The sequence below is a fragment of the Python bivittatus genome, unplaced genomic scaffold (assembly GCF_059951505.1).
Source record: "Python bivittatus isolate LINGU-HERP-01145 unplaced genomic scaffold, Pbiv_v1 ctg000080_np1212, whole genome shotgun sequence".
Taxonomy (NCBI): Eukaryota; Metazoa; Chordata; class Lepidosauria; order Squamata; family Pythonidae; genus Python; species Python bivittatus.
Window position 1 is genome coordinate 34,287,960 of NW_028277035.1, and position 26,275 is coordinate 34,314,234.

Below are 26,275 nucleotides of genomic sequence, written 5' to 3' on the forward strand. Positions count from 1 at the left end.
GTTTATGATCATGGGAATGAAGTGAATCAATGCCCCACACAGACATATCCATTTTCATGGCCCAGGAGATGAGTTCAGCCAATAAAAGTACAAGTTTGACTTTAATATTTTCCTCCCTTTGATACTGTTGCTTCCAACACAAGCTAATTTGAGAGATATGTATTATTTATGGACCCTATGTGTAAAACTAAACATTATGTTATTAATGTTCTGGCTTGCATTTCCCCATCTGAACTTTTGCAGTCTCAAACGTACATAGGACTAAATACTTTAAGATTTGTTAGGTAATGTTGTACAGATAATGTATTGGGAATGGTTTTAGAAATCTGCTGAAGTAACAATATTGCTGGAAATAATCAACATTTTGGAACGGTTATGGTTTATCTTCCCAAGTTTCTGCATGGTACATGTATACTAACATATACACAATCAAACATCTATTATGAACTGCACCCAGCTAGGCAATGAAGTAAAAGCAGCATATCAGCAACTGAAAGTTAATCACATTATATTCGGCAACATAGCATGAGATTAAAAAATAGAACTAACAATCTTAAACTAATCACAAATCCAAAAGCAGAGATGGAATAAAAACTCCTTTCTTTTATGGCAGACTCTACAGATGACTGGCTTTTTAATGTGCTGCCAAACACGAGAACAAATTAACTAGCAACAACTACAGACATGCTGTCAATTGGCTCTCTATAGACTGCAGCACTAAAACTTCACATTGGCTTCACATATCACACAATTTAATTTTCACTTTTTACATGGGCAAATCATATCCCGCCCCCCCCCCCAACAGCCTTTCATTTTCTGGATCTTCTACTTCTACGACAACTTGGCTCTAGAAGCTAGGATCTGAATCAATGGGAAAGGGTCACAGGCAACTTAATATGTGCTGCAGAGTCACTTTTGGAAACAGGACATTCTCTCTGCTTTTTTAAAGGACATACTGTGTGCATGAATTTCACATCCCTAAAATATTAAGTGAAGTATTAAAACCATTTATGTGCAGGTTTTTATATAAAGTAATGCCATGAAGATTATATTGTATCATAGGGCTATATTTTCATAAACTACTAAAGTCTAAGGATTGTTTCAATCACTAAAGTCCATAGCCTCAGAAAATCACTGATTTGGCAAGTATGACATAATGTCTGTGGGGGATGCTCTAATTTGGATCCTTGCATTGTGAATAATGGTCTAAATAATATCTTCAGACTTCATGATTCTATAATATAAAACTAATATTAAAACAAATACCTACATACCTATCCAAAACAATCAAAAGTTAAAACAACCCAAAATACAACTGGGCCCTCAAGGACTTAGGCATCTGATACAAATTATGGTTACACAAATAAGAGGAAATGTGTATTGTGATGCAAAGCCTGATGTTTTGTATTTATGTCCCATGGAGGACACAGGAATGTAAGTCACAAAATGTCTATCATGATGCACTTTTCATCATTTATCCCCTTATGCCTCTGATGCATGCTTATGCTCAAGGAAAGAAGTTAAAAATTACAATAAGTAAATAAATATTTAAGGCTTTTTTAAAATTGGTAATGATGGGGCTTGACAAGGCTCAGATAGCAAGACATTTCACACCTGTGGAGCCACTACAGAAAAGGACCTCTCTTTTGACAGCACTGTTAAACCTTTGCTTAGTCAAACCAGAAAACTCCTTTAATATATTGGAACAGAGTTGGTGTTGGAAGAGAAATGGATATTATAGTTTTCCAAGGGGTCATTTACAAATCTTGGTTATGTTCCCTTGTAAAATCAATTGATTTTAAAGAGGTGTCTCATTCAGAAGAGGCTAGTTCTTTACACTTCGTGCACTCAATTATCACCCAATTCCATGAAGTGCACTGGCAATGCCTACTATTCTCTGATATGTGGAATCGATTACAAGAAGCAATCAAATTCATACCAGAAATACACAGAATGGATACATGTGAAATCATATGAAATCGAGTGATAATGTATTTGGTGTGGAAAAAACACCATTAAAATTAGTGATCTTTCCTATTAAAAATGAAGATCAGAGACCTGATGAACATTCATACTGAACAAAATGGACCTGACGAACTGCCAAGCTTTTAGCTTTATGTGAGCATATAGCACTTCTAAATGTAATCTGCAGAGCTCATCACGTACTTCAGATAACCTCTCTGCCTCCAGCCAATGTCACTGTACTGACATTAATTTCAGCAGATGTCTTTCTATTTAGTGTGGAAGGAAAACTTTTCTTCAGCTCTATGAACACTGGCTTCCATGATACGAATACAGGGACCAGCTCAAGGGAAGCCAGTGAATATGCAACTGTTTGGTACAAAAGTTTTCTTCTCTGCAGGGTGGCACTGAGCATTATAGCTTGAAACTTCAAAACAACCAAATGAAGTCCCTCACCAAGAATTCCTGGAGCACTATGAGGTACGAAGATGAGTCTTGCAGACTAGGCCCAGATTAAACTGGAAGCAGAAAGGAAGAATAATACACACTTCTCACCATGGACTTCCCCCAAAAAGAGTTAAATAAGAAAGGCTCAATAGATTGCCACTCGAACTAATTAGGAGCAACCAGTCAAATTGCCAGGTTTCATATGATATCAAATTATTCAAGATAGTGAAAATATAAAGCAGACTCTGAACACTTACACACACACACACACACACACACCCTTCCAAATTGGCTTAAGGATAATTTTTATTGAAAAACTGAAGCACAGTTTCATGTTGGACTGACACAGACAAAGGCTTGAAAAAGAAGTAACTGGCTGTTAAAGGACCCAGACAAAAGAGTAAGATCAGTTATCTGTTTAAGTTAAATGTGCCTTAAAAAAACAATTTATTATTTATTATTCATATAGGAACCTTTTTTAATGCGTTTTTAATTACTATTTATTCTATTTTAATTAATATTTATTTTTTGAGGGCAGTAGCAACAAGAATGGAACCATCCATCTCTTTTCCCAAATCATTTTTGTCTAAATTGGAGTCCAATTGGTTTAGTTACTTGTTATACGGTCATTGTAGTAGAATTCTGAAGTGTTGCTTGTCCATATGGAATAGGAAAGCATGCAGGCCAAGTATGAAAAGTTGCAGGGTTTTTTTCCTCCACTACTCCTCTATTACCTAGTTAGGTATGCAACCTATTCTGATTGTACTAAAATCCAGACTAAAGGCAGATCCTGGCCTTGGAAAACCCTAACCACAAATAGTTGCAACTCAGCCCTTCATCCTTCTTTGATTCTTCTTCTTTGTTGCTCATTTCCCTTACTTACATGCTGACCACCCTAGATTCAGTACAGATCTATAAACTGATGCCACATGAACCAACCTATCAGCATGGCATCAAAGCCACATTGGCATATCTTTATTTGTTGACCTAACTCAAAAAGAAAAAGAATATGCATACGGGCAAGAGTTTACACGGCCAAGTCTCTTCAAGAAGGGAACAGCTTTAGCAAGACTATTACCTCCAAATGTCTCAGAAAGCAGCTTCCTGAGACCAGGGGTTGGTCATTCCTTTCATGTCACAAGAAATCTCTCTTACCTTTTCTAACCTTCAGCAGAGAAGTTTTGGAGACATGTAAGGGAACAGAAGAGGGGAGGAGATTTTCCTTTGAGAATGAAAAGCTATTTGATAGGTGCAGATGGCTTCATACCAAAAAGATTCGGCTGTTTCCCTCTCTTCTTAACTATTCTGTCACTTTTTTCTTTAGTTAGTCTATACCTCAAAGTGGCTTTGAAGTTCAAGAATAAACATCATAAGATCTTCAAAAATACTTTTGTCATTTGCCTAACAGAAATTATTTTAAAAATTATACAAGCTTTTAAAAATCCAAGGCATTATTATGAATCAGATCAACAATGTATAGCTGTTCTCCTGTTCTAGAGCAAGTAAAATGACATGGTGTATAAAGGCAGAAGTGAAGCATCACTGCATAGCAGGAAGGAAGGAAGGAAGGAAGGAAGGAAGGAAGGAAGGAAGGAAGGAAGGAAGGGAGGGAGGGAGGGAGGGAGGGAGGGAGGGAGGGAGGGAGGGAGGGAGGGAGAGAGAGAGAGAGAAAGAAAGAAAGAAAGAAAGAAAGAAAGAAAGAAAGAAAGAAAGAAAGAAAGAAAGAAAATGTAGACATACAGTGGGGCGAAAAAGTATTTAGTCAGCCACCAATTGTGCAAGTTCTCCCACTTAAAAAGATGAGATAGGCCTGTAATTTTCATCATAGGTATACCTCAACTATGAGAGACAAAATGGGGGAAAAAATCCAGAAAATCACATTGTCTGATTTTTAAAGAATTTATTTGCAAATCATGGTGGAAAATAAGTATTTGGTCACCTACAAACAAGCAAGATGTCTGGCTCTCACAGACCTGTAACTACTTCTTTAAGAGGCTCCTCTGTTCTCCACTCGTTACCTGTAGTAATGGCACCTGTTTGACCTTCTTATCAGTATAAAAGACACCTGTCCACAACCTCAAACAGTCACACTCCAAACTCCACTATGGCCAAGACCAAAGAGCTGTTGAAGGACACCAGAAACAAAATTGTAGACCTGCACCAGGCTGAGAAGACTGAATCTGCAATAGGCAAGCAGCTTGGTGTGAACAAATCAACTGTGGGGGCAATAATTAGAAAATGGAAGACATACAAGATCACTGATAATCTCCCTCGATCTGGGGCTCCACGCAAGATCTCACCCTGTGGGGTCAAAATGATCACAAGAATGGTGAGCAAAAATCCCAGAACCACATGGGGGGACCTAGTGAATGACCTGCAGAGAGCTGGGACCAAAGTAACAAAGGCTACCATCAGTAACACACTACGCCGCCATGGACTCAAATCCTGCAGTGCCAGACATGTCCCCCTGCTTAAGCCAGTACATGTCCGGGCCCATCTGAAGTTTGCTAGAGAGCATTTGGATGATCCAGAAGAGGATTGTGAGAATGTCATATGGTCAGATGAAACCAAAGTAGAACGTTTTGGTCTAAACTCAACTCGTCATGTTTGGAGGAGAGAGAATGCTGAGTTGCATCCAAAGAACACCATACCTACTGTGAAGCATGGGGGTGGAAACATCATGCTTTGGGGCTGTTTTTCTGCAAAGGGACCAGGACGACTGATCCGTGTAAAGGAAAGAATGAATGGGGCCATGTATCGTGAGATTTTGAGTGAACACCTCCTTCCATCAGCAAGGGCATTGAAGATGAAACGTGGCTGGGTCTTTCAGCATGACAATGATCCCAAACGCACTGCCTGGGCAACGAAGGAGTGGCTTCGTAAGAAGCATTTCAAGGTCCTGGAGTGGCTAGCCAGTCTCCAGATCTCAACCCCATGGAAAACCTTTGGAGGGAGTTGAAAGTCCGTGTTGCCCAGCGACAGCCCCAAAACATCACTGCTCTAGAGGAGATTTGCATGGAGGAATGGGCCAAAATACCAGCAACAGTGTGTGAAAACCTTGTGAAGACTTACAGAAAACGTTTGACTTCTGTCATTGCCAACAAAGGACATATAACAAAGTATTGAGATGAACTTTTGATACTTCTCCAAATACTTCTTTTCCACCATGATTTGCAAATAAATTCTTTAAAAATCAGACAATGTGATTTTCTGGATTTTTTCCCCCATTTTGTCTCTCATAGTTGAGGTATACCTATGATGAAAATTACAGGCCTCTCTCATCTTTTTAAGTGGGAGAACTTGCACAATTGGTGGCTGACTAAATACTTTTTTGCCCCACTGTAATTTCAATAGCTGCCAGAGCAAAAATCCTGCCAAGCAAAACAACTGCTGAATATCTGGCTCTAAGTCAGCCTTTGTCTGGAAGCTGTGAAGTTATAACCACACAAGAACCTCTAGGGAGGATGCAATCATATAAAGCAAATAAAAATTTACTCCCATTTATCAACTGTAGCGAAGGAGGAAGAGCCTGGTTTTCTGTGCGGTAAGGCTCAGAAGATTTAAAAAAAAAATCCCCTCTCACCCCTATGGGTGGTATGTGTCTTCCTCAATCTCAGACGTTTACCAGAGGCCTGGGAGTTTGAGGGTTCTCCACAGTATCTGAGCTGTTCCTAGCATTGCCCTCTTCTGGATAGAGAGCTCTGATGTTGTCCCTGGGATCTGTTCAAGCCACTCTCCCAGCTTAGGAGCTCCTATCACCACTGGGACCACTTTGGTCTTTACTTTCCACATCCTCTCTAGTTCTTCCTTCAGGCCCTGGTACTTCTCCAGCTTCTCATACTCCTTCTTCCTGATGTTGCTGTCACTTGGCACTGCTACATCTATCACCCCCATTGTTTTCTGGTTCTTGTCTAATACCACGATGTCTGATTGACTGGCCAGTACCTGTCTGTCTGGATCTGGAAGTCTCACAGGATCTTAGCCCTGTTATTCTCCATGACCTTCTGTGGAATCTCCCATCTAGTCTTGGGAGGGTCTAGTCCATTAACTGCAGATGTTCCTGTACATAATGCCAGCTACTTGGTTGTGCTGTTCAGTGTATGCTGTTCCTGCCTGCATCTTACACTCTGCCACTATGTGTTGGACTGTCTCTGAGGCCTCTTTGCACAGTCTGCACCTTGGGTCCTGTCTAGTGTGGTAGACCCCTGCTTCTATGGATCTGGTGGTTAGTGCCTGTTCTTTGTGCTGCTGTGATCAGTACCTCAGTGCTCTCTTTTGGTCCAGCCCTTTCCAGCTTCTGATAGGATTTCCCAATGTCAGCCACATCAGCTATCTGTCAATGATACATCCCATGTAGGGTCTTGTCTTGCCATGGCACTTCCTCCACTTGAATTTCCTCCCATGTCTGCTGCTGCTTCAGGCATTCTCTTGGCAGCTCATCTGTGGGTGCCATCTTACTGATGAACTTCTGGATTTCATCCAGGACAGTGGCTTTGACATTCCCCAGACTCTGCCATCCTCCTAAGTCCAGGTGCTCAATGGTGGAAACCTCCATCCATTGTAAGGAGCTTGGTGGTCTTCACATCAGCAGCCTCCATGTCCTCCTTTGGCCAGTTCACTATACCAGCAGGGTATCTGATGACTGGCAGGGTGTACGTGTTGATGGCATGGATCTTGTTCTTCCCATTGAGCTGGCTCTTCAGGACCTGCCTTATCCTTTGGTGGTACTTAGATGTTGCCCTCTTCCTTGCCTCCTCATTGTGGTTCCCATGTGACTGTGCGATACCAAGGTATTTCTAGCTGGTCTGTATGTCTGCTATGTGGCCCACTGGTAGTTCCATCCCATCAGTCTTAACTACTTTCCCTCTCTTCACTACCATCCGGCCACACTTCTCCAGTCCAAATGACATCCCAATGTCCTCACTGTAAATCCTTGTCAGGTGGATCAGTGAGTCGATATCTTGTTTACTCTTAGAATACAGCTTGATGTCATCCATGTAGAGGAGGTGGCTGGTGGTAGTTCCAGTCTTGAACTTGTATCTGTATCCAATCCTTGTGATTATATGGCTGAGGGGGTTCAAACCTATGCAAAACAGGAGCAGGGACATGCATCACCTTGGTATATGCCACAATTGATGGCCACTTGTGCAACCTGTCTTCAGTTGATTTTCAGTGTTTTCTTCTACAGTCCCATTGTTCTTGAAGAAGGTCCTTAGTGTCCTGTTGACTTTGTACAGCACCAGGCATTCAGAGATCCATGTGTGTGGCATTGAGTCATAGGCTTTCCTGTAGTCAATTCAGGCTATGCTCAGATTTGTCTGTCTAGACCTTGAGTTTTGGGTGACTGCTCTATCTATGAGCAACTGGAGTTTTGAGCCTCTGGTGTTGTTCCCGATGCCCTTCTAAGCTATGCTCATGTACTGGCCCATAGGGTCCTGTAGCTTGGCAGCTATGATGCCTGATAGGACTTTCCATGTTGTAGAAAGCAGGTTATTGGTCGGTAGTTGGATGGTGTTGTTCCCTCATGGACGTCCTTCATGATCACCACTGTCCTTCCTTGTGTTAGTCTGGGTGGGAGCCTGCTGCTAGGCATTCATGCACTGCTGTTAGCTTCTTTAGCCAGTAGGTTTGGTAATGTCCTGGCCAGGTGCTGTCCAGCTCTTCATGTTCTTGACCCACTGTTGGATGTCTGCTACTATGCTGGTGACTGGTTCCTGTTCTAGGAGATTGCTGTGGTCTCCTGTCAGGTCCTGCAGCCACTTTGCACTGGTGTTATGTGTCTTCTCTTTCTCCCATATCTTCTTCCAGTACTGTTTAGTTTCTGCTGTTGGTGGCTCTGCTGTTACTGTGCTGTTGTATTGCAGTTGGGAGTACACCTTGGATGGTTCTTTGGAGAACAGGGCATTTATGTCCTTGGCCTCTGCTTCTCTAGTGTGGTAGCCAGTGCTGTGAGCCTTTGTTTAGCAGTCTCTAGGGCTTTAGATGGAGTCAGGCCCTTGTGTTCTTTCAATAGCCAAGTCTTATAGTTAATCTCCACACCCTTCTGTAGTTCCACCAGCTGATTAACTTCTCTCTGAGTTGCTTTGATCTTAGCCTCCAACCTCATTTTCCAGGGGAGTTATGTACTGTTGTTCTTCTTGATCATGTAGTCAAGCATCTCCAGTATTACAGCAGCTGTAGTGTATACCAGTTCATTGGTATATATATGAATGAACTGGTATGTATCAGTTCATTCATATATATTTATACACACACACACAAACAAATATATATGCTATTTATGATAAGAAACACTCAGCAGCTAGGCCAAAACTAATATACTGAGATCTTTCTGGTTAGGTTGTATTACAGATAAAGCATTTTCTTAGAGCAACAAAGCAAAACTGATATCTAACTGGAATGGTGTAATTAAGATTTGTCTTTTTATATATTTATATCTTCCTCTGTTTCAGAAAATGCTTCAGCCTACTTTCTGTTGAAAAAACATATGCTGCTGGCCTTTTGCCAAAAATAATTCTTTATTTTCCTCATCAATAAAAGAAAAAATATATAGTTGAATTAATTCTTTATAATTCTCCTTGTATTTGGTAGTGTTTTCAGTATGGTTCCAGAGAGCCTTTTATGGCTGCAGATGAACAATAATTTTGTGGTTCAGGCAAGGAGGCAAAACATGTGAATTTTATGTGTATAGTTCTGTCTTAAACACAGTTCATATGTAATATTTGGTCTGCAAGACAGCATTCCAAAAAGCAGAAGAAACACAATCATGAACACTATTTAATCAGACTGAATACTGGAATACTGTAGATTTAATCAAAAATCAAATGATCAAGATATTTTTAATGAACAAATCCATATTTAATCATGATACTAATGTGGAAATATCTTATTCATAACTGCACTATAAGCCAGAATTGTTTGGAGTTGCAAGGTGAAAAAGCTGTGATTTTCATTCTGTGCAGCAAAATTTCAGATGCTTTTAGATAATATTTGTCAAGATCAGTCATAACAGTAAATTCTTTTTTTTTTTTTTTGACTTGGTATTGGTTTTTGAGAATCCACTAAAGGGAATAGAAACATTAATGGGTAAACTAAAAGAATTTAGTACACTAAGCAGGTTTTAAGATTAATAATCAGAAGATGAAGATGTTAATAAAAAACATGAAAATAGAGATTCAAACAGAATTGATGAAGAAAATGGGTTTTAAGATTGAAAAAAAAGTAAAATATCTGGGCATCATCTTGACAAATATGAATTGTATGTTATTTCAAAATAATTATGTTAAGACATGGAATGAAGTTAAAGAAGACATGTTAAGATGGAAGAAATTACAATTGTCATTGCTGGGGAGAATTTCTGTGATAAAAATGAATGTTTTGCCTAGAATGATGTTTTTGTTTCAGACAATACTGGTTTTGACAGCTGATGCACCATTTAAACAGTGGCAAAAGTATATATCTAAGTTTGTATGACAAGAGAAAAACCCACAAGTTAAATATAAGGTGTTACAAGATGCAAAGGAAAGAGGAGGATTGGGTTTACCTGATATGAAATTGTATTTTGCAGCTTGCTGTTTGGTTTGGATGAAAGAGTGGGTGCTGCTGAGAAACAGAAGGCTCTTGGAGTTAGAAGGCCACAACTTGGATGGCATGGATATTTATGGTATGATAAAATTAAAGTTAATGTGGATTTCAAAAACCATTTTATTACACATACCATATTGAGAATATGGAATAGATATAAACTTAGGTTGTGTCCGAAAACACCTTTGTGGTTCTCAGCACAAGAAGCATGTTATAGACGAGAAATAATAGACAAACACAAATGGTTAACATAAATGGTTAACATACCATGAAGTATTAGAATTCTGTCAAGGGGAATACAAAATAAAATTAAGAGAACAACTGATGGCAGTGGGATATAGTTGTCAATGGTTTTCCTATTTACAATTATCAGAAAGATTCGAAGTAGACAAAATAATTTATGGTATTGAATATTCTAAGACTGACTTTGAAGTGGAATTGTGTACAAATGATGAATATGTGATTGCTAAAATGTATAAACTTTTATTGAAATTTGAAACAGAAGAAGAACAAGTGAAAGAATGTATGATAAAGGGATAAAAATTGTGGTTATAATATACAGATGGAACAATGGGAAAACATGTTGTTGAAAGGACTGAAAATTACACTATGTTATAATCTTAAAGAAAACTTTTATAAAATGATGTACCGTTGGTATATGTCACCAGAAAAATTATCTAGAGTGCATAAAGGTACTTCAAATCTATGTTGGAAATGTGAACAAGAAGGGTCATTTTATTAGGCTTGGTGGACATGCAAAAAAGCTAGAAGATTTGGGGTTCAAATGCATACACTGATTCAGAGGATTTTAAAGATTAACATATAACTAAAACCAGAACTTTTCCTCTTGGGACTGATGGATAAACAGCTGCAAAAAAGTCATGGCACTTTGTTTTTATATATGATAATTGCAGCAGGATTATTGTATGCACAAAGATGGAAAGGTTTGGCAATACCTACCATGGACGAATGGTTGGTGAAGATGATGGAACTTGCTGAGATGGCCAAATTGACCTGTTTGATTATCTGTTTATTGCTGACTGGAAACCCCTTATGGACTTTTTGTGTAAAACAGAAAAAAATGAACTTATGTAACTTTATAGAAAGAGGTAAATCTACAATTGTACTTATAACGGCTGTAAAGAAGATTGGAAGCTACTTCTTTATATCTTTTTTCTTTCTTTTCTATTTCTCTTCTACCTTTTTCCCTCCCCCCCCCTTTTTGCACTTTAGCTTTCTCTTTTATGTCTTCCTTTTTCTTTTTTCCTCCTTACTTTATTTTAGTTTGCATTAATTTTTACTCTTGTTTTTAAAACTTTCAATAAAATTATATTAAAAAAAAGAAAAGTGCACAACTCTCTTTTTGCTTTATTTTAATCATCCATATTTTTCTTATATTACATTTATTTACAGTATATATTATTCTATTTATATTATTTTATAGTATTTTTATCATTTAATTTGAATATTTATAGTTTAAAATGTTACATTGTTTTACAGAGACTTACGATAACCACATTTTTAAAAATAAAGGAAATTGCAGTATTTTTCTTGATTGGTAGGGGGTTTATCAGACTGAGTTATTTTCATAACCTTTCTAATGATGGGGAAAATAATTTTTTAAGTTGTTCCAAAAAAGGGAGGGGGTTGCAATACCTTTTCTTTCATTAGCAGAGGAGGCAATGAAACAGGGACATTTCTCTGTTTCCCTCTACTAAATACAAAAATAGACAGAACAGCTTCCCTTTCAGCCAGTGAGTGATTAATAGAGGGTGGAGGGAAGGTTTGGGCAAGAGGTGGAGAAAGTGCATGGATGGGCAAGGAAAGCTTGGACACCATTTGGATGGTCAAAAAGTTACAAAGCCATTTGGAAATGCAGAAGTTGGGAAAAATGTATGAAGAGGCCCAGGTGGGACCCAGAAAGAGGAAGTGAAGAACAGTTAGGAGAGCAGAGCTGGAAAAAGAATTTGGGGTCATGCAAAAGAAGGAAAGCTAAACACAAGTGAAGCGAGATGGAGACAATGAATGGAAATTCAGTGGACCTTGCATGGGCAACGGTAGTAGCGGGAAAGTTGAGGAATTTAAGGGGCCCAAGACTGTTGCAGACCACACTCCACTCTCCATTAGGCTGCCTATGGGCTGATACTGCACATCTTGTGTTCCTGTCTTAGATAATGCTCTGATTTATGCCTTCATCATCTCCTTTTTCAATTACTGAAAGCTGCTTCTTGCCCTTCACACCTCAGTTCTCTTACCTAACCCCTGCTGCTAAAACAATTAAGCTCTTCTACCCTTCAGCTCATCTGACATCATCCTCAGATCTCTTCACTAGCTGCCCTTCCCACTTATAAAGAAAGCATTTCAGATTTTCTTGCATTCTTTGTATTTTAATGAAACTGGCAGATGAATAATTCTCTGCAGAAAGAGGTACAAAATACCTGTGCTGCATTATGGTACTTTATTATAAGAAAAGTTGTGTTGATTTAAAAACAAACAAAAGGGTCCACACTTTTTCCATTACAACTTTCCGAGGCCTTGGAGCAACGCTAGGACATTTAGCATCAGAGCCTTACTCTGTGCTCCTCTACCTCTGCCTAAGCATATTTTGCTCATAATTACAGGAACACGCATCTCCCTTTCTGCTCCCTGTGTCTGCCCTTCCCATCTATCATAGCCATTTGTCTATCTGTTAGTCGAGTCTTCCTAAGCCCAAGAAACTAAACTCTAGGGAAGGTATGTTGAATTAAGATGGATGAAAATGGTGGAAAAACTTTACTCTGTGAAGGATGCTTGGAACTTTTGCTGAATTATTTGACAGCCCTAATCTGATCCAGATAGGGGCTGCACTGGAAAAGGCATATGAGACAGAATAATAAACATTCCATTCTGAAATTAATGCAGCTAATGGAAATGACTCAACATGAAGAAAATATAAAAAAGATATGGACCTGTCATTGATCAATATAAGAAGAGCCATTTCCAGTAAATAGTTTCCCATTTCACTTTATTCCATTTCTCTTTATTTTGCTTATTCAGGTCTACAGTAATTGTTTTCTGCATAAGATGCTAATGCTTCCACATGTCATGTCATTTAATGCAATATGTTTTTGATTTTGGTTAAGCATATTTTAAGAACCAAGTCATTGTAATTGATATACCATGGTTCATATGGCAATGCAATGTGTGAACCTTACCAACTGTGCTTTATTCAACAAACCATGATTAAGCAAGCTATGGCTTAACAGAATGCACTGGGTATACACAAACCAATTGTTTGACTGTAAACTTGATTCTCTGTTCCTGACTATTTCTTCTACAAATGCATTATATAGGTTTCAAATAGTATGCTCTAAGTAGATTTCAATAAACATTGTTAATTATAACAATGAGGAATGAGAAGAATAATTAGAAGTCTATTTCATGGGTGGCATCAGATTCTAGTAGCCCAGATATTAGAGGGGCAACAGAGCAGGTTTTGCTTATCTCTCAGGATTAAACTACATGTTATGTTCAATATGTAGAGTGTGGCTTCCTTTTCTCAAAAGTGAGCATGGTGTGTGTGTGTGTGTAATATGATTTGGGGCCATGTTCCAAGTGGATCAACACTTTTCTTGTTTGTTCCTAGATTGCATCTCCTCCCTAATTAGCCACTCAGTGGCTCACTGTACAATGGCACCCATCTACAATCAGAAGAAGGTACTCCTACTAACTGCTGTCTGGGAGTAGAAGTTTTCAGAGGGAAAGTAATAGCTGGGAAAGAAAGGAGTAGCACTGCCCTTACTATGCATGACTATTTACAGGCTTATCCCATTAAAAACAAGGAAGGAAAAAAACAGCAGGCTAATGAAAAAGCAAGCCATACTTATATCTGAAGGAGGAGCAACTTTTCATGAGAAATACCTTATCCTTTGTGTATATAATTTACCAACATTACATCACATGATATACAAGAAAATTACCTGGTTCTCCTCGTCGTCCAGGCTTTCCTCTTCTTCCTGGTGGACCTGCAAAGGAAAAAAAGAAATTTATCAAACTCATTTCTTACTAATATATTTTTAAGTAAAGAGTATTCCATTCAAACCCCGGTTAGACAAAGAGATTCCATGGTGTTAGCAATATTATGGCATCATATGTTCTGCTTTTTTAAACAACATCTAGATACAGATGAATGGGTTTTTTCAATTTATATCGCCACCCATTCATGACACTGAGCAGCTAACAGTGTTCAGAGAAAATACAAAAGTATAAAAAATAGAAAAACAAAAACAGTATACATAAAACAGCAGCTAGGGTAAAAACAGACCCATCCATCAATGTTCAGTCTCAGCCCCACCTCATGACCCTCAGGCACGTTGATTCTGTTCTTCCAGATTTCCTCTTTCTGAATATTCCATATCTCTAATTTGCACCAAAACTAGGATAAAATAAATTAGGGATGGCAGGGAGTCTTCTGGGCACTACTGCATCATATAAATTAGAATTTTCTACAAGATCCTACCCAGGATCCTTGCATAAGTACCCATCATGTTGTTCCCTTTTGGGGTAAGCAATGTTATGCAAAGTGCAGAAAAGAAGTATGACATAGCAACCCAAGGAAACAGAAGCATGGTATAAGAAAAACAAAAGGAAATAATGTCAACACGAACACCCTTCTCTATACCTCCCCATACTTTTCGGTGCTTAAAAACCTTCTTTGCAAAGCACTTATACTGTACACTGCTTCATCTGTTGCCTTTTGTTCCTTAAACTTATCATCTATCTGAAGATCGCAAATCCTACCCAGCCAGAACTTTCTTAGTTTTCCCCTTTCTCTTGACCTCATATATTTGTTCTGCAATTCAACATTCATTCATTCCATCTACTGTATATGACCAAACCATCACTATATACCTCCTTCATATTGGTCACTCAGTTTTGTATTCAATTCACATTCATTCAGCACTCATTGAACCTATCTCTTGTATTTTGACAAATATTAATTCCTTGCAATAAACTATACTTGTTGTTGTTGTTGTTCGGTTGTTAAGTCGTGTCCGACTCTTCGTGACCCCATGAACCATATTGCGCCAGGCCTTCCTGTCCTTCACTGCCTCCCTGAGTTTGCTCAGTTTCATGCTCATTGCTTCAGTGATGCTATCTAACCATCTCATCCTCTGCCGTCCTCTTCTCCTTTTGCCTTCAATCTTTCCCAGCATCAGGGTCTTCTCCAAAGAGATCTCTCTTCGCATTAGGTGGCCAAAATATCTGAGCTTGAGCTTCATTATCGATCCTTCCAATGAGCAATCAGGGTTGATTTCCTTTAAGATTGACTGGTTTGACCTCCTAGCAGTCCAGGGAACTCTTAAGAGTCTTCTCCAGCACCACAGTTCAAAGGCATCAATTCTTCGGCGCTCGGCCTTTTTTATGGTCCAGCTCTCACAGCCATACATTACTACTGGAAAAACCATAGCTTTGACTATGCGGATCTTTGTCGGCAAGGTGACGTCTCTGCTTTTTAATATGCTATCTAGGCTTGCCATAGCTTTCCTCCCAAGAAGCAAGCGTCTTTTAATTTCATGGCTGCAGTCTCCGTCTGTGGTGATCTTGGAGCCCAAATAAATTAAGTCTGTTACTGCTTCCATTTCTACCCCTTCTATTTGCCAGGAATTGATGGGTCTAGATGCCATGATCTTAGTTTTTTTAATGTTGAGTTTCAAGCCAGCTTTCGCACTCTCCTCTTTCACCCTCATCAAGAGGCTCTTTAGTTCTTCTTCAGTTTCTGTCATTAGGGTGGTATCGTCTGCATATCTGAAGTTATTGATGATTCTCCCTGCAATCTTAATTCCGCCTTGTGATTCTTCCAGCCTGGCATTTCTCATGATGTACTCTGCATATAGGTTAAATAAGCAGGGTGACAGTATACAGCCTTGTCGTACACCTTTCCCTATTTTGAACCAATCGGTTGTTCCATGACCGGTTCTAACTGTTGCTTCTTGGCCCGCATACAGATTTCTCAGGAGACAGGTAAGGTGGTCTGGTATTCCCATCTCTTTAAGAATTTGCCACAGTTTGTTGTGATCCACACAATCAAAGGCTTTTGCATAGTCAATGAAGCAGAAGTAGATATTTTTCTGGAACTCTCGTGCTTTCTCCATGATCCAGCGAATGTTGGCGATTTGATCTCTAGTTCCTCTGCCTCTTCGAAACCCAGCTTGTACATCCGGTAGTTCTCGGTTCATATATTGCTGAAGCCTAGCTTGTAGGATTTTGAGCATAACCTTGCTAGCATGTGAAATGAGTGCAATTGTGCGATATTTGAGCATTCTTTGGCGTTGCCCTTCTTTGGAATTGGAACGTAAACTGACCTTTTCCAATCCCGTGGCCACTGTTGCGTTTTCCAAACTTGCTGGCATATTGAGTGCAGCACTTTAACACCATCATCTTTTAGTATTTTAAATAACTCAGCTGGAATCCTGTCATCTCCACTAGCTTTGTTGTTAGCAATGCTTCCTAAGGCCCACTTGACTTCACTCTCTAGGATGTCTGGCTCAAGGTCAGTGATCACACCAGCGTGGACATCAGGGACATTAAGATCTTTCTTGTATAGTTCTTCTGTGTATTCTTGCCACCTCTTCTTAATCTCTTCTGCTTCTGTTAGGTCCCTGCCTTTTTTGTCCTTTATCATGCCCATCTTTGCACTAAACGTTCCTTTCATATCTCCAATTTTCTTGAAGAGATCTCTAGTCTTCCCCATTCTATTGTTTTCCTCAATTTCTTTGCATTGTTCATTTAAGAAGGCCTTCTTATCTCTCCTGGCTATTCTCTGGAAATCTGCATTCAGTTGCTTATATCTTTCCCTTTCACCCTTGCTTTTCGCATTCCTTCTTTCCACAGCTATTTGTAAAGCCTCATCAGACAGCCATTTTGCTTTCTTGCATTTCTTTTTCTTTGGGATGGTTTTAGTTGCTGCCTCCTGTACAATGTTACGGACCACCATCCATAGTTCTTCAGGCACTCTGTCTACCAAATCTAATCCTCTAAATCTATTCATCACCTTCACTGTGTACTCACAAGGAATATGATCTAAGTCATACCTGAGTGGTCTAGTGGTTTTCCCTACATTCTTCAATTTAAGCCTAAATTTTGCAGTAAGAAGCTCATGATCTGAGCCACAGTCAGCTCCTGGTCTTGTTTTTGCTGTCTGTATAGAGCTTCTCCATCTTTGGCTGCAAAGTATATAATCAATCTGGTTTCGGTATTGACCATCTGGTGATGTCCATGTGTAGAGTCGTCTCTTGTGTTGTTGGAAAAGAGTGTTTGCTATGACTAGCTTGTTCTCTTGACAGAACTCTATTAGCCTTTGCCCTGCTTCATTTTGTACTCCAAGGCCAAATTTGCCTGTTATTCCGATTACTCCTTGACTTCCTACTTTAGCATTCCAATCCCCTATGATGAAAAGGACATCTTTTTTGGTGCTAGTTCTAGAAGGTGTTGTAGGTCTTCATAGAAGCGGTCAACTTCAGCTTCTTCAGCATCAGTGGTTGGGGCATAGACTTGGATGACTGTGATATTGAATGGTTTGCCTTGGATACGCACTGAGATCATTCTGTCGTTTTTGAGGTTGTACCCCATTACTGCCTTTCCCACTCTCTTATTCACTATGAGTGCAACTCCATTTCTTCTAAGGGCTTCTTGCCCACAGTAGTAGATATAATGGTCACCCGAATTAAATTCACCCATTCCTGTCCATTTCAGTTCGCTGATTCCCAAGATGTCGACGTTCAATCTTGTCATCTCATGTTTGACCACATCCAGCTTGCCTTGGTTCATAGATCTTACATTCCAGGTACCTATACAATATTGTTCTTTACAGCATCGGACCTTCTTTTCGCTTCCAGATACATCCACAGCTGAACGTCCTTTCGGCTTTGGCCCAGCCGCTTCACTCTTTCTGGAGCTACTTGGAATTGCCCTCCGCTCTTCCCCAGTAGCATATTGGACACCTTCCGACCTGAGGGGCTCATCTTCCGGCGTCATATCTTTTAGCCTTTTAACATTGTCCATGGGGTTTTCTTGGCAAGGATACTGGAGTGGGTTGCCATTTCCTTCTCCAGTGGACCACATTTTGTCAGAACTCTCTGTCATGACCTGTCCGTCTTGGGTGGCCCTGCACGGTATAGCTCATGGCTTCACTGAGTTATGCAAGCCCCTTCGCCATGACAAGGCAGTGATCCATGAAGGGGAAACTATACTACACTATTCTATCAGCACATGCACGTCTTGAAATGTCTGCATCCATTTTACCATTTTTAGTAAATATTCTACCAAGGTAAATACAATCATCTACTGCTCTCATTTACCATCATTTTCATATGCAACCATTTTCTCTGTCAAACACCTTGGTGCAATTTAATTTTCAGATCCAGGCTCTTGTTACATCTTAAAAACTACCCAATATTTGCTGCAATAGTAGTAGTAATAGTAGTAGTAGTAGTAGTAAACTTTATTATGACCATTGACCAATTCAAAAACAAAAAGAAAACCACATCTGAGACAGCAAGTAAAAACCACAGCAAAACTTAATTATAACACTCATGTGGTCAAACTATGGCATATTTTAGAAACAGTAAAACAAAACTTAGTCACGTTCAGAGAAATAAAATCACGCAAATCAGATAGTTACAACTGTAAATATAATGGGTCTGGCTAGCCTGGAAATTTGACCAGAAGAGGAGTAATTAGCAATAAGGAACAAAAGATATGTCAGAATCTACCTCCCTTACCATGCAGAAATACACCCACACACACACATACACACTTGGAGTCAAACTGTGGCTAGAGAATGATTAGACTTACAACTTCTAAGTAAAATGCATTTATAAATTAGAACAAAGTGTAAACATTAATCATCTAATGAAACCTTAGAAAAATATTTTTTAAAGATGAAGGGGAATTATTAAATCACATCAATTTGAACTAATGTCCACTTTGCCAGTAATGTATATTCATTTGGTAGATAGATAAGATTAGTGGCCTTGCTTGTTTAACAGGAATAACTGCCATCAAAGGCCAGGGGGAAAAAGTCAAATAACAAGTGTGCTTCTTTAAAAATCATTCTAGGCACAGAGTAGTATCAGTTTTTGTAGTAATTTATGTCTTCTCGCCTACATTGTTGTTAAATGGTTTTAACAGCAGAGGAAATAATACAAACGTTCTGGACTATGAAGCGTTCCCAGTCTATGAAATATTTGAATTGCCAAAAATGTTTCCATTCTACATATGTGAGTTTATTACCCAAGGCCTGGAGATTCCATCTGAAGCACAGACAACACTTGCTAATAATCTGCGTGCAATTCTCTCAAGAAGGGCAAAGCAGGATTCCTTTCTCAGAGAGCGAACGGGAGAACATTCTTTGTAATCCCACACAAGCTTCCACAATGGCAGGGTCCTACATTGAGGATTAGTAGGAGCCTATGAAAGATGCTTCACGGCACACAAGTCAGGGCACTCGTCGTGATCTTTCTTTTCTAACCCTTAACCAGGCCGCAAGATGTCAGATATAAAATGGGACAGGTTTGCACTGCAGGGCAAGACTGTACAAATCTTTTGACAGAGATATTTCAGAATTCAGGAGGGTACACAAATTGTTTCTTTGCCAACTGTTGCATCAGCTATGTCTTTCCAGGGATGCACAGCTAAAGGTAAGTGGGAATAGTTTCAAAGAAGCTATACAAACTCCTGTGAGCCCTGAAACACCCTGCAGCAGAGTAATCTTTAAAAAAAAAAAAAATGGTAGTGTGCCCACTTGTCCAGCATTGTTATACCACAACCATTTTTGTTAGGACCAGATCACAGCATCAATATATCCCAGACCTGATCATAAAATGGACTGTATCAGAATAGCAATCCATATAATTTGGACATAAGTTTCCTCAACATACAATTAATGTTATTTACAACTGCACGCAATGTAGACCTTCTGTCTATTCACCATGTGAATCTCTGTAAGATTTGTGTGAAGCTTTTGCATCTGGCTAAATCTAAAATTCTGGAGGTTGAAAAGTATGCAAGTGGTTCACACATCACCTTATGATTCAAAACAGCTCCATTTTGACACATGTGGAGCATCAAGCTTTGGAAAAGAACTGCACATGTCTTTTTCTAAAGCCAGTTGCAACACAATTGGCTGAAGTAGGGAAAAAAGTCCTTGTAAGTGAATCCATATGAAAGCCTTTTTTTTCAATATAGAGACTGAGACTGTAGTTGCCAATTGGTCCAAGAAATCACTAGCTGCTTTCCACCCACCCCCTGCCCCCCCTTAAGACTACCTAGGAAATATGGTGGTGGATAGGCTATTTGAGAGATCACAGTGCAGGTTTTCAATAAAATTTTGTCTGAAGCTGTGCACATGTATAACAGGAGGTTGGTTGGGGAAGCGAGAGTAGGAAAGCCACTTTTGTATTCTGTAAATGTGTAAAGCCCATCCTGTTCTAAATCATAGGAACCATGTTCTTGTTCTTAAATTGATTAGTGAAGGAATTTAGTCCTGTTCAACATTCCTTTGGTAAGTGTGTTTGCCAGTTGAAAACTGAGGTATTAGAGTTAAATTTGGTACATGTGTTCTGGACATTATTCTATATCTCAAAAAGAAACTCAACTTGATTTTTATATCCATGTGGAACAGAGATGTCGTATACAAATAATACGCTATTTTACTTGAAGACTGAGACTTCACAGTGGAAGTTGACATGTGGGACCCTGCTCTATTTTACCATGAAGAAAGCCAGTTTGATGACATTTGTAATCAAACCAATCCTTACCTGTGGTTCTGTTTCCAAAAGGGCCATGAGGCTAAACCCTGGCCATGACCTCGCATGATTGATTTGTGATTTTCTCTTCTGGAAGCCTCTAAGTTTCAGTTTATACAATCAGGAGAAAACTGTGACAGAACTGTGTAGAAGAACTGGAGTTAAGCTCCTTCCATCAATTGTGCAGGGAGGGTTTAATCAAGAACTAGATTATCTATAATATATCTGAGAAAGGCCATTTCTACTCCTGGAAATCAGATCCTTCCCAAAGGCCTGAGAAGCACTACAAAGTTTCTGTTCCAAATAATTTATGAACAGGGCTTTCTTCTCAGGGGTGGGAATGCCCAGCACCCTTTTACTGAAAATTTCATTTGTATGCTGTTCATCATCTGATCCAGATAACAATCCTCTAGCTGCTTTGGTGTGGCACCTAGAGAACTTCAAATATATTTATTTATATCCATCTTTCTCCATGTTCTCGAGATGGCTTATATAGGAATCTAATTTTATCCCCACAACCACCACCTAATGAGGTAGAGTGGGCTGTGAGAGTCACCCTGGGAATTTCCATGGCAGAGACTGGACTTGAATCTGAGTCTCTCCTATGTTAGTTTAATACCTTAAGCATGATACCACCCTGGTTTCCATCAGATGGCTTTGCCCAGTGAATTAAGATACTTGAGTCTTATTCCTGAAGACAGAATTATTACAGTCTGTTTCTGTATTTCTTTCTGCCTGAACTCCCATGTGAAATGAAAACTTTCTTTGACCAGGAGGAGACCAATAAAAGTGGATAACAAAGAGAAAAATAATGGGATTGGAACACTTATTAATTTGCTGAAATTGTATTCCTTAGGGTAGAAGAGGAAGATGGAGCATACCAACAAACTCAGGATTAGCAACCCAGCTTCCCGGGATTCATTCAGCTTTCAAGCTGCCTATCTCTATTCCTTGGATCCCATTCCAACCAAACCTTTTGCAAGCTGATAATGGTTTTTTACCACTCTGAAGAAGAAACACATGGAAACTGTGGTATAAGTTCACCCACTTTACAATTTTGTTAAGTATAGCTTTGGCCATCAAAACATTGTCCCAGGAATAGATGATCACATACTGCCATGTGTTCTAAGGGCAACTAATATTTTTTATATAATGTTATATTCACTGGGATAAATTGTAAAGTGTATGACAGTGCCTGACTGGGGGATGATGTAGTTCCATCTGGTCTGAAAAGGCAGTGATAAGATCTTTGCTAAAAAATACAGCAGACTGGGATGTGCAAACAGTACATTTGATGCTTCCATTAAAAGAGAATTGAGCATTGAAAAAGCATGCCTTATTAATTTATTGTCTAGGCAGCTGTTGTTAAGCCCATATAGCTGGCTGAGGAGGATTACAGAGGTGGTCATGAAGAAGGTATTCAACAGCTGTTGGTTTAAAACCAGCTTTGCTGAGCAGAGAGTGAGGAAGAAATTCAAGTTTGTCTCACCTTGATTCTCTTTAGTACGAGATGGGGTGGCAGGTGGGGGGTGGGGGGGAGGAAATCTCTGTCAAATTTTCAAGATTCTGTTATTGTGCCCTGCAACAATAGAATTACAGTTGTCCTGTGGAGTCTATTTACTGACCTGCCTTACCTCAAAGGGCTGACACTGGCAAACTCAGGAAGCAAGAACTACAAAGATTTCAGAAAGGCATATGTAATTCTAGCCAGGATAAAAACGTATTCTTGAAAGCTGTAAAAGTAAGTTACCAGGCAGACTTATAGCAAGCCAGTTCAGACAGAGCCTCTTTGAAATGTTTCCTTCCCACAGCCCCACCTCTGGGCTGTGCTGACTCTTCTTGAACCCACTGAACTTCTCTCCCCGTCTGGTTCCCACAGTTTCTCACATCTGTAATGAAACTGCAACTGTTTCAAAGTTCAGCAATCTATTTAATACAAATAATAAAGCAAAGACTATACCTATTATGTAGAGCTGAGTTGATTGCAGTTTGGTTTCTTGTGATATGGCAATGATTGGCACACCTCTTAATTCTTAATAGCTTGAACTTAAACCTGTATCTCTTAAAATATATTCCATCTTTACCATTAAAGAGATGATGCTGAGAAAGTACAGTAGGTTTGCGATTCTCAGCTTTTCAGATCAACTTCTTAACACAGGGTAACAAATCTGGACATCTGCTTCTTTTAAGCAGATAGTTAAACATTCCTTTTCAGGCATACTTTTAATTTTTAGTGGGGCTCACCAGGGCTTTTCTAAAAATGGCTTGTTTCTTATATTTCTTCTGTTATACAACATCTGTCTAACTGAATTTTAATAGTATCTTGCTTTAAGAATAACTGTAATTGAACAATGGGTCAAAAATAATCTGCTGAAGGACAGATTTGCCACTTCAAGATCTCTAGGATAAGAAGACTGTACTGTATTATATGTTTACAAGATATTGGAAATAGGTCAATAATGAGATTAGGAGTGAAAAGGTGAACAAGAGTAAGAGAGGTTGTTTTCTCAACCCTCATTAGGCGAAATAGCTTAACTGGTTGTAATGCATTGTTTTCTGCCCATTCAATAGTGATTATAATGAAATCTCACCATCAGCTACTAAACTGGAATAAACTATTTTTGCACATGAATTTAGTTAGAAGCTATTGAGTCAGGGTGAATGCTTGGTGGCTTTATGAACAAATGCCTGCTATCTTGACCTGTACTGATTATAATCTATTGCCATGCCATCCCATTCTCTTTGACCCCATCCATCCATTCACTTTGCCTGTTGTCTGTTTCTGTTGTCTTCCATTTCTATTTCTTTCAACCTTTCTTTCAACCTGAACACGGTCACTTTTTCCAGTCAACTGCACTCCCAAAGCATTTGAATTTTTGCTTGCTAATCACAGCTTCAAGGAAGCAGGGGATATTTATTTTGGTCCAGGATGGACTGATTTGTTCTTCTTACAGTAGTCAGTGCTTCAGCTCAATAATAATTGGAAGACCTTTATCTTCTTTCTCTCACTCTTTCTCAATGTCTAGCTTTCAGAGCTGCACGTGACCACTAGAAACATCATTGTTTTAGCTATTCTGTTATTTGTGGTCCTAAAAATATCCTGATCCTTCCTCCCAAGGATTAATTTTCTCTTTCCTTCCACAGCACGCTGTCCATCTTTAATTATTTGTGACACCAAGCCCAAAAGTATCTATGATATTCTCTTTGTCACTGTTACTACAAGATCATTAAACATGCCAGTTGAGCTTTCCTTGTCCTCTTAATATTTGATATTAATTTAATCTTCTGATATTTACTTTCATAATGAGCTTTTCTGAATCACCTTTGCTTTCAGCTAAGAAAATAAAGTATTGGGCATATCTCGAATAATTAGTATTTCAACCTCCAATTTTGATTCCAGCTGACATTTTTTCCAATTCAGGCATTCTTACTATAATCAGGTATAAACTAAAAAGATATAGGGACAATACGCATCCTTGTCTCATTCCCTTTCCTGTTATGAACCACTTTGTATCTCCAAATTCAGCTGTTACTTGTTTCCTGGAAGTGTTCCTCAGAAAAATAATCAACTGCTCTAACATGCCTTTTACAGTACATTCCACATTTTGGCACAATCTGTGTAGTCAAAGGTCTTGCCATAACTGAGCAAAGCTAAACCTCCTTCATACCTCTTCATGTTAGCTATCTGATCTTATGTCCCTCTGCTTTTTCTGAAACCTGCTTACATATTTTTCATTTCTGTTTCAATGTGTGGCTCTAATCTTTGTAAGATCTCAAGCAGACTTACTTGATAAACAAATTTAATTTGCACATCTCTGGCATGTCCCTTTATATACCCCAATCTTTTCCAACTTCTTGTTCCATAGCAATTGACACTGACATATTGGTACTTTAACTGCATCTTCTCCTACAGCTTTAAAGAGATCAATTGTGGATATTTCATTTGTACCTGGGGCTGTCTCTTTGAAACTGACATATTGCCTTTGTAATGGAGTCAGTTTCTGAATATATTCTCTTTCTACAATTGTTTCTAAAATCAGAAGCCTGGTAGCACCTTTTGAGACTAACACACTTTATTAATTGGCACAAGCTTTCATGAGGTACAGCTTACAGAAGGTTATGCTTTTAATAAAATGTGTTTGTCTGAAAAGGTACTGCCAGCTCCTCCTGATTTTTGGCCACTACAGACTAACATGGCTCTCCTTCTGCAATGTTTACTATCATTTGTTATTCTATAATCTGGCTTGCAATTTTTTTTTTTAATATAGTGCTTCCAGTTTTCTTTAACTTTCTTTGCCTGTGATTACTTTAGCCCTACCTCAGCTTGTTCTGAAAGCTACTTGGATCTTTTCCTTTCTGAAATTTTCTCTTGTCTTCCTTCTTTAACATAAATTAAGTATATCAAATCTATTCCTTGCATATCCACCAGATCAAAACTTACTATTCTCCTTAATTTTCTAAGTATGGCCTACATTTTTGACATCAATCATTTATAGTGTGTTCCACAATCTTCATCTGTAAGTTCCCTGGCTTTCACTTCTCCATCGTCTTCTTCTGATGGTGATGATTATCATCCCATGTTGTTCATCTAATGATGTCCAGGTCTACAGTCTGCTTTTATGTTGCTTGAAGCAGATGTTGGCAATGAACAAAGACCCTCTTTCCAAAATTCTATTAACCTTTCTCTGCTACTGCACTTACCTGTTTCAAACCTTCCTGCAACTTCATGTTCTTCTATTTCTTCAACTTTAGCATTCAAAGCAATCGTTCCAGTACTCCATCACTTTTAGATATGTTGCATTGAGCGCTTCTTTGGAGTTTGCCACAGAACTTCTTCCATTCTTGCATCTGTTGCAGGTGCATATAGTTACATAATTTGCCACTATCTTCTTCTGGGTTTCATTTTGGAATTTCTTCTCTTAGGTAGGTTGGCTTCTGAACACCTGCAGAGCTCCACTTGTCCTCACATTTCTTGCTACTGGAGAGCAACTAATTTATGAGGCTTATCAAACCTTCATCGTAACATTTCCAGACTGTGAAATATTTCAAGTTTTCTTCTTCTGTTATTCATAAGCTCCCTGTTGTTAAGGAATGCAATTATTCTCAGCTGGAATGAGATAAGATATTTAGGAGTAGGCTGTGTTACCCTCTGAATTTAGACTGTCCCCAGGGGCAAAAATTGATAAAAATGTAAATAAAAGATTCTTGTATGTTACAGAGTGGTTTAAAGGATTTTGAGAAAAATAGGATTTGTTATATGATGACTTTCATGAGATAGATATCTGAATTGGATTGGACTAAACGGATGTACCTCTTAATGTACATTAGCAGCAAATTAAAATCCATCCCCCTTTTCTGGTTATGCAAATCATAATAAATCATTTTAAATCATAGCAAATAATTTCAGCAAGGTAAGGGCAGAGACTAGATTTCTTGCTCTACATGTGACAAAAAAGTAGCAATGTAATGCTGGTACATATTATTCTCCATTTACG

At 38.8% G+C, this 26,275-nt stretch overlaps 1 protein-coding gene across 1 annotated transcript in view; it reads right to left on the reverse strand.

Annotated features, from left to right (window-relative positions):
• COL23A1 (collagen type XXIII alpha 1 chain) overlaps nucleotides 1-26,275 on the reverse strand; it is a 328,339-nt gene that overhangs the window by 121,937 nt on the left and 180,127 nt on the right. Inside the window, exon 3 of the mRNA XM_088133808.1 lies at nucleotides 13,953-13,997. Coding sequence (XP_087989934.1) covers nucleotides 13,953-13,997 — 45 coding nt within the window. The remainder of the gene's footprint in view (nucleotides 1-13,952; nucleotides 13,998-26,275) is intronic.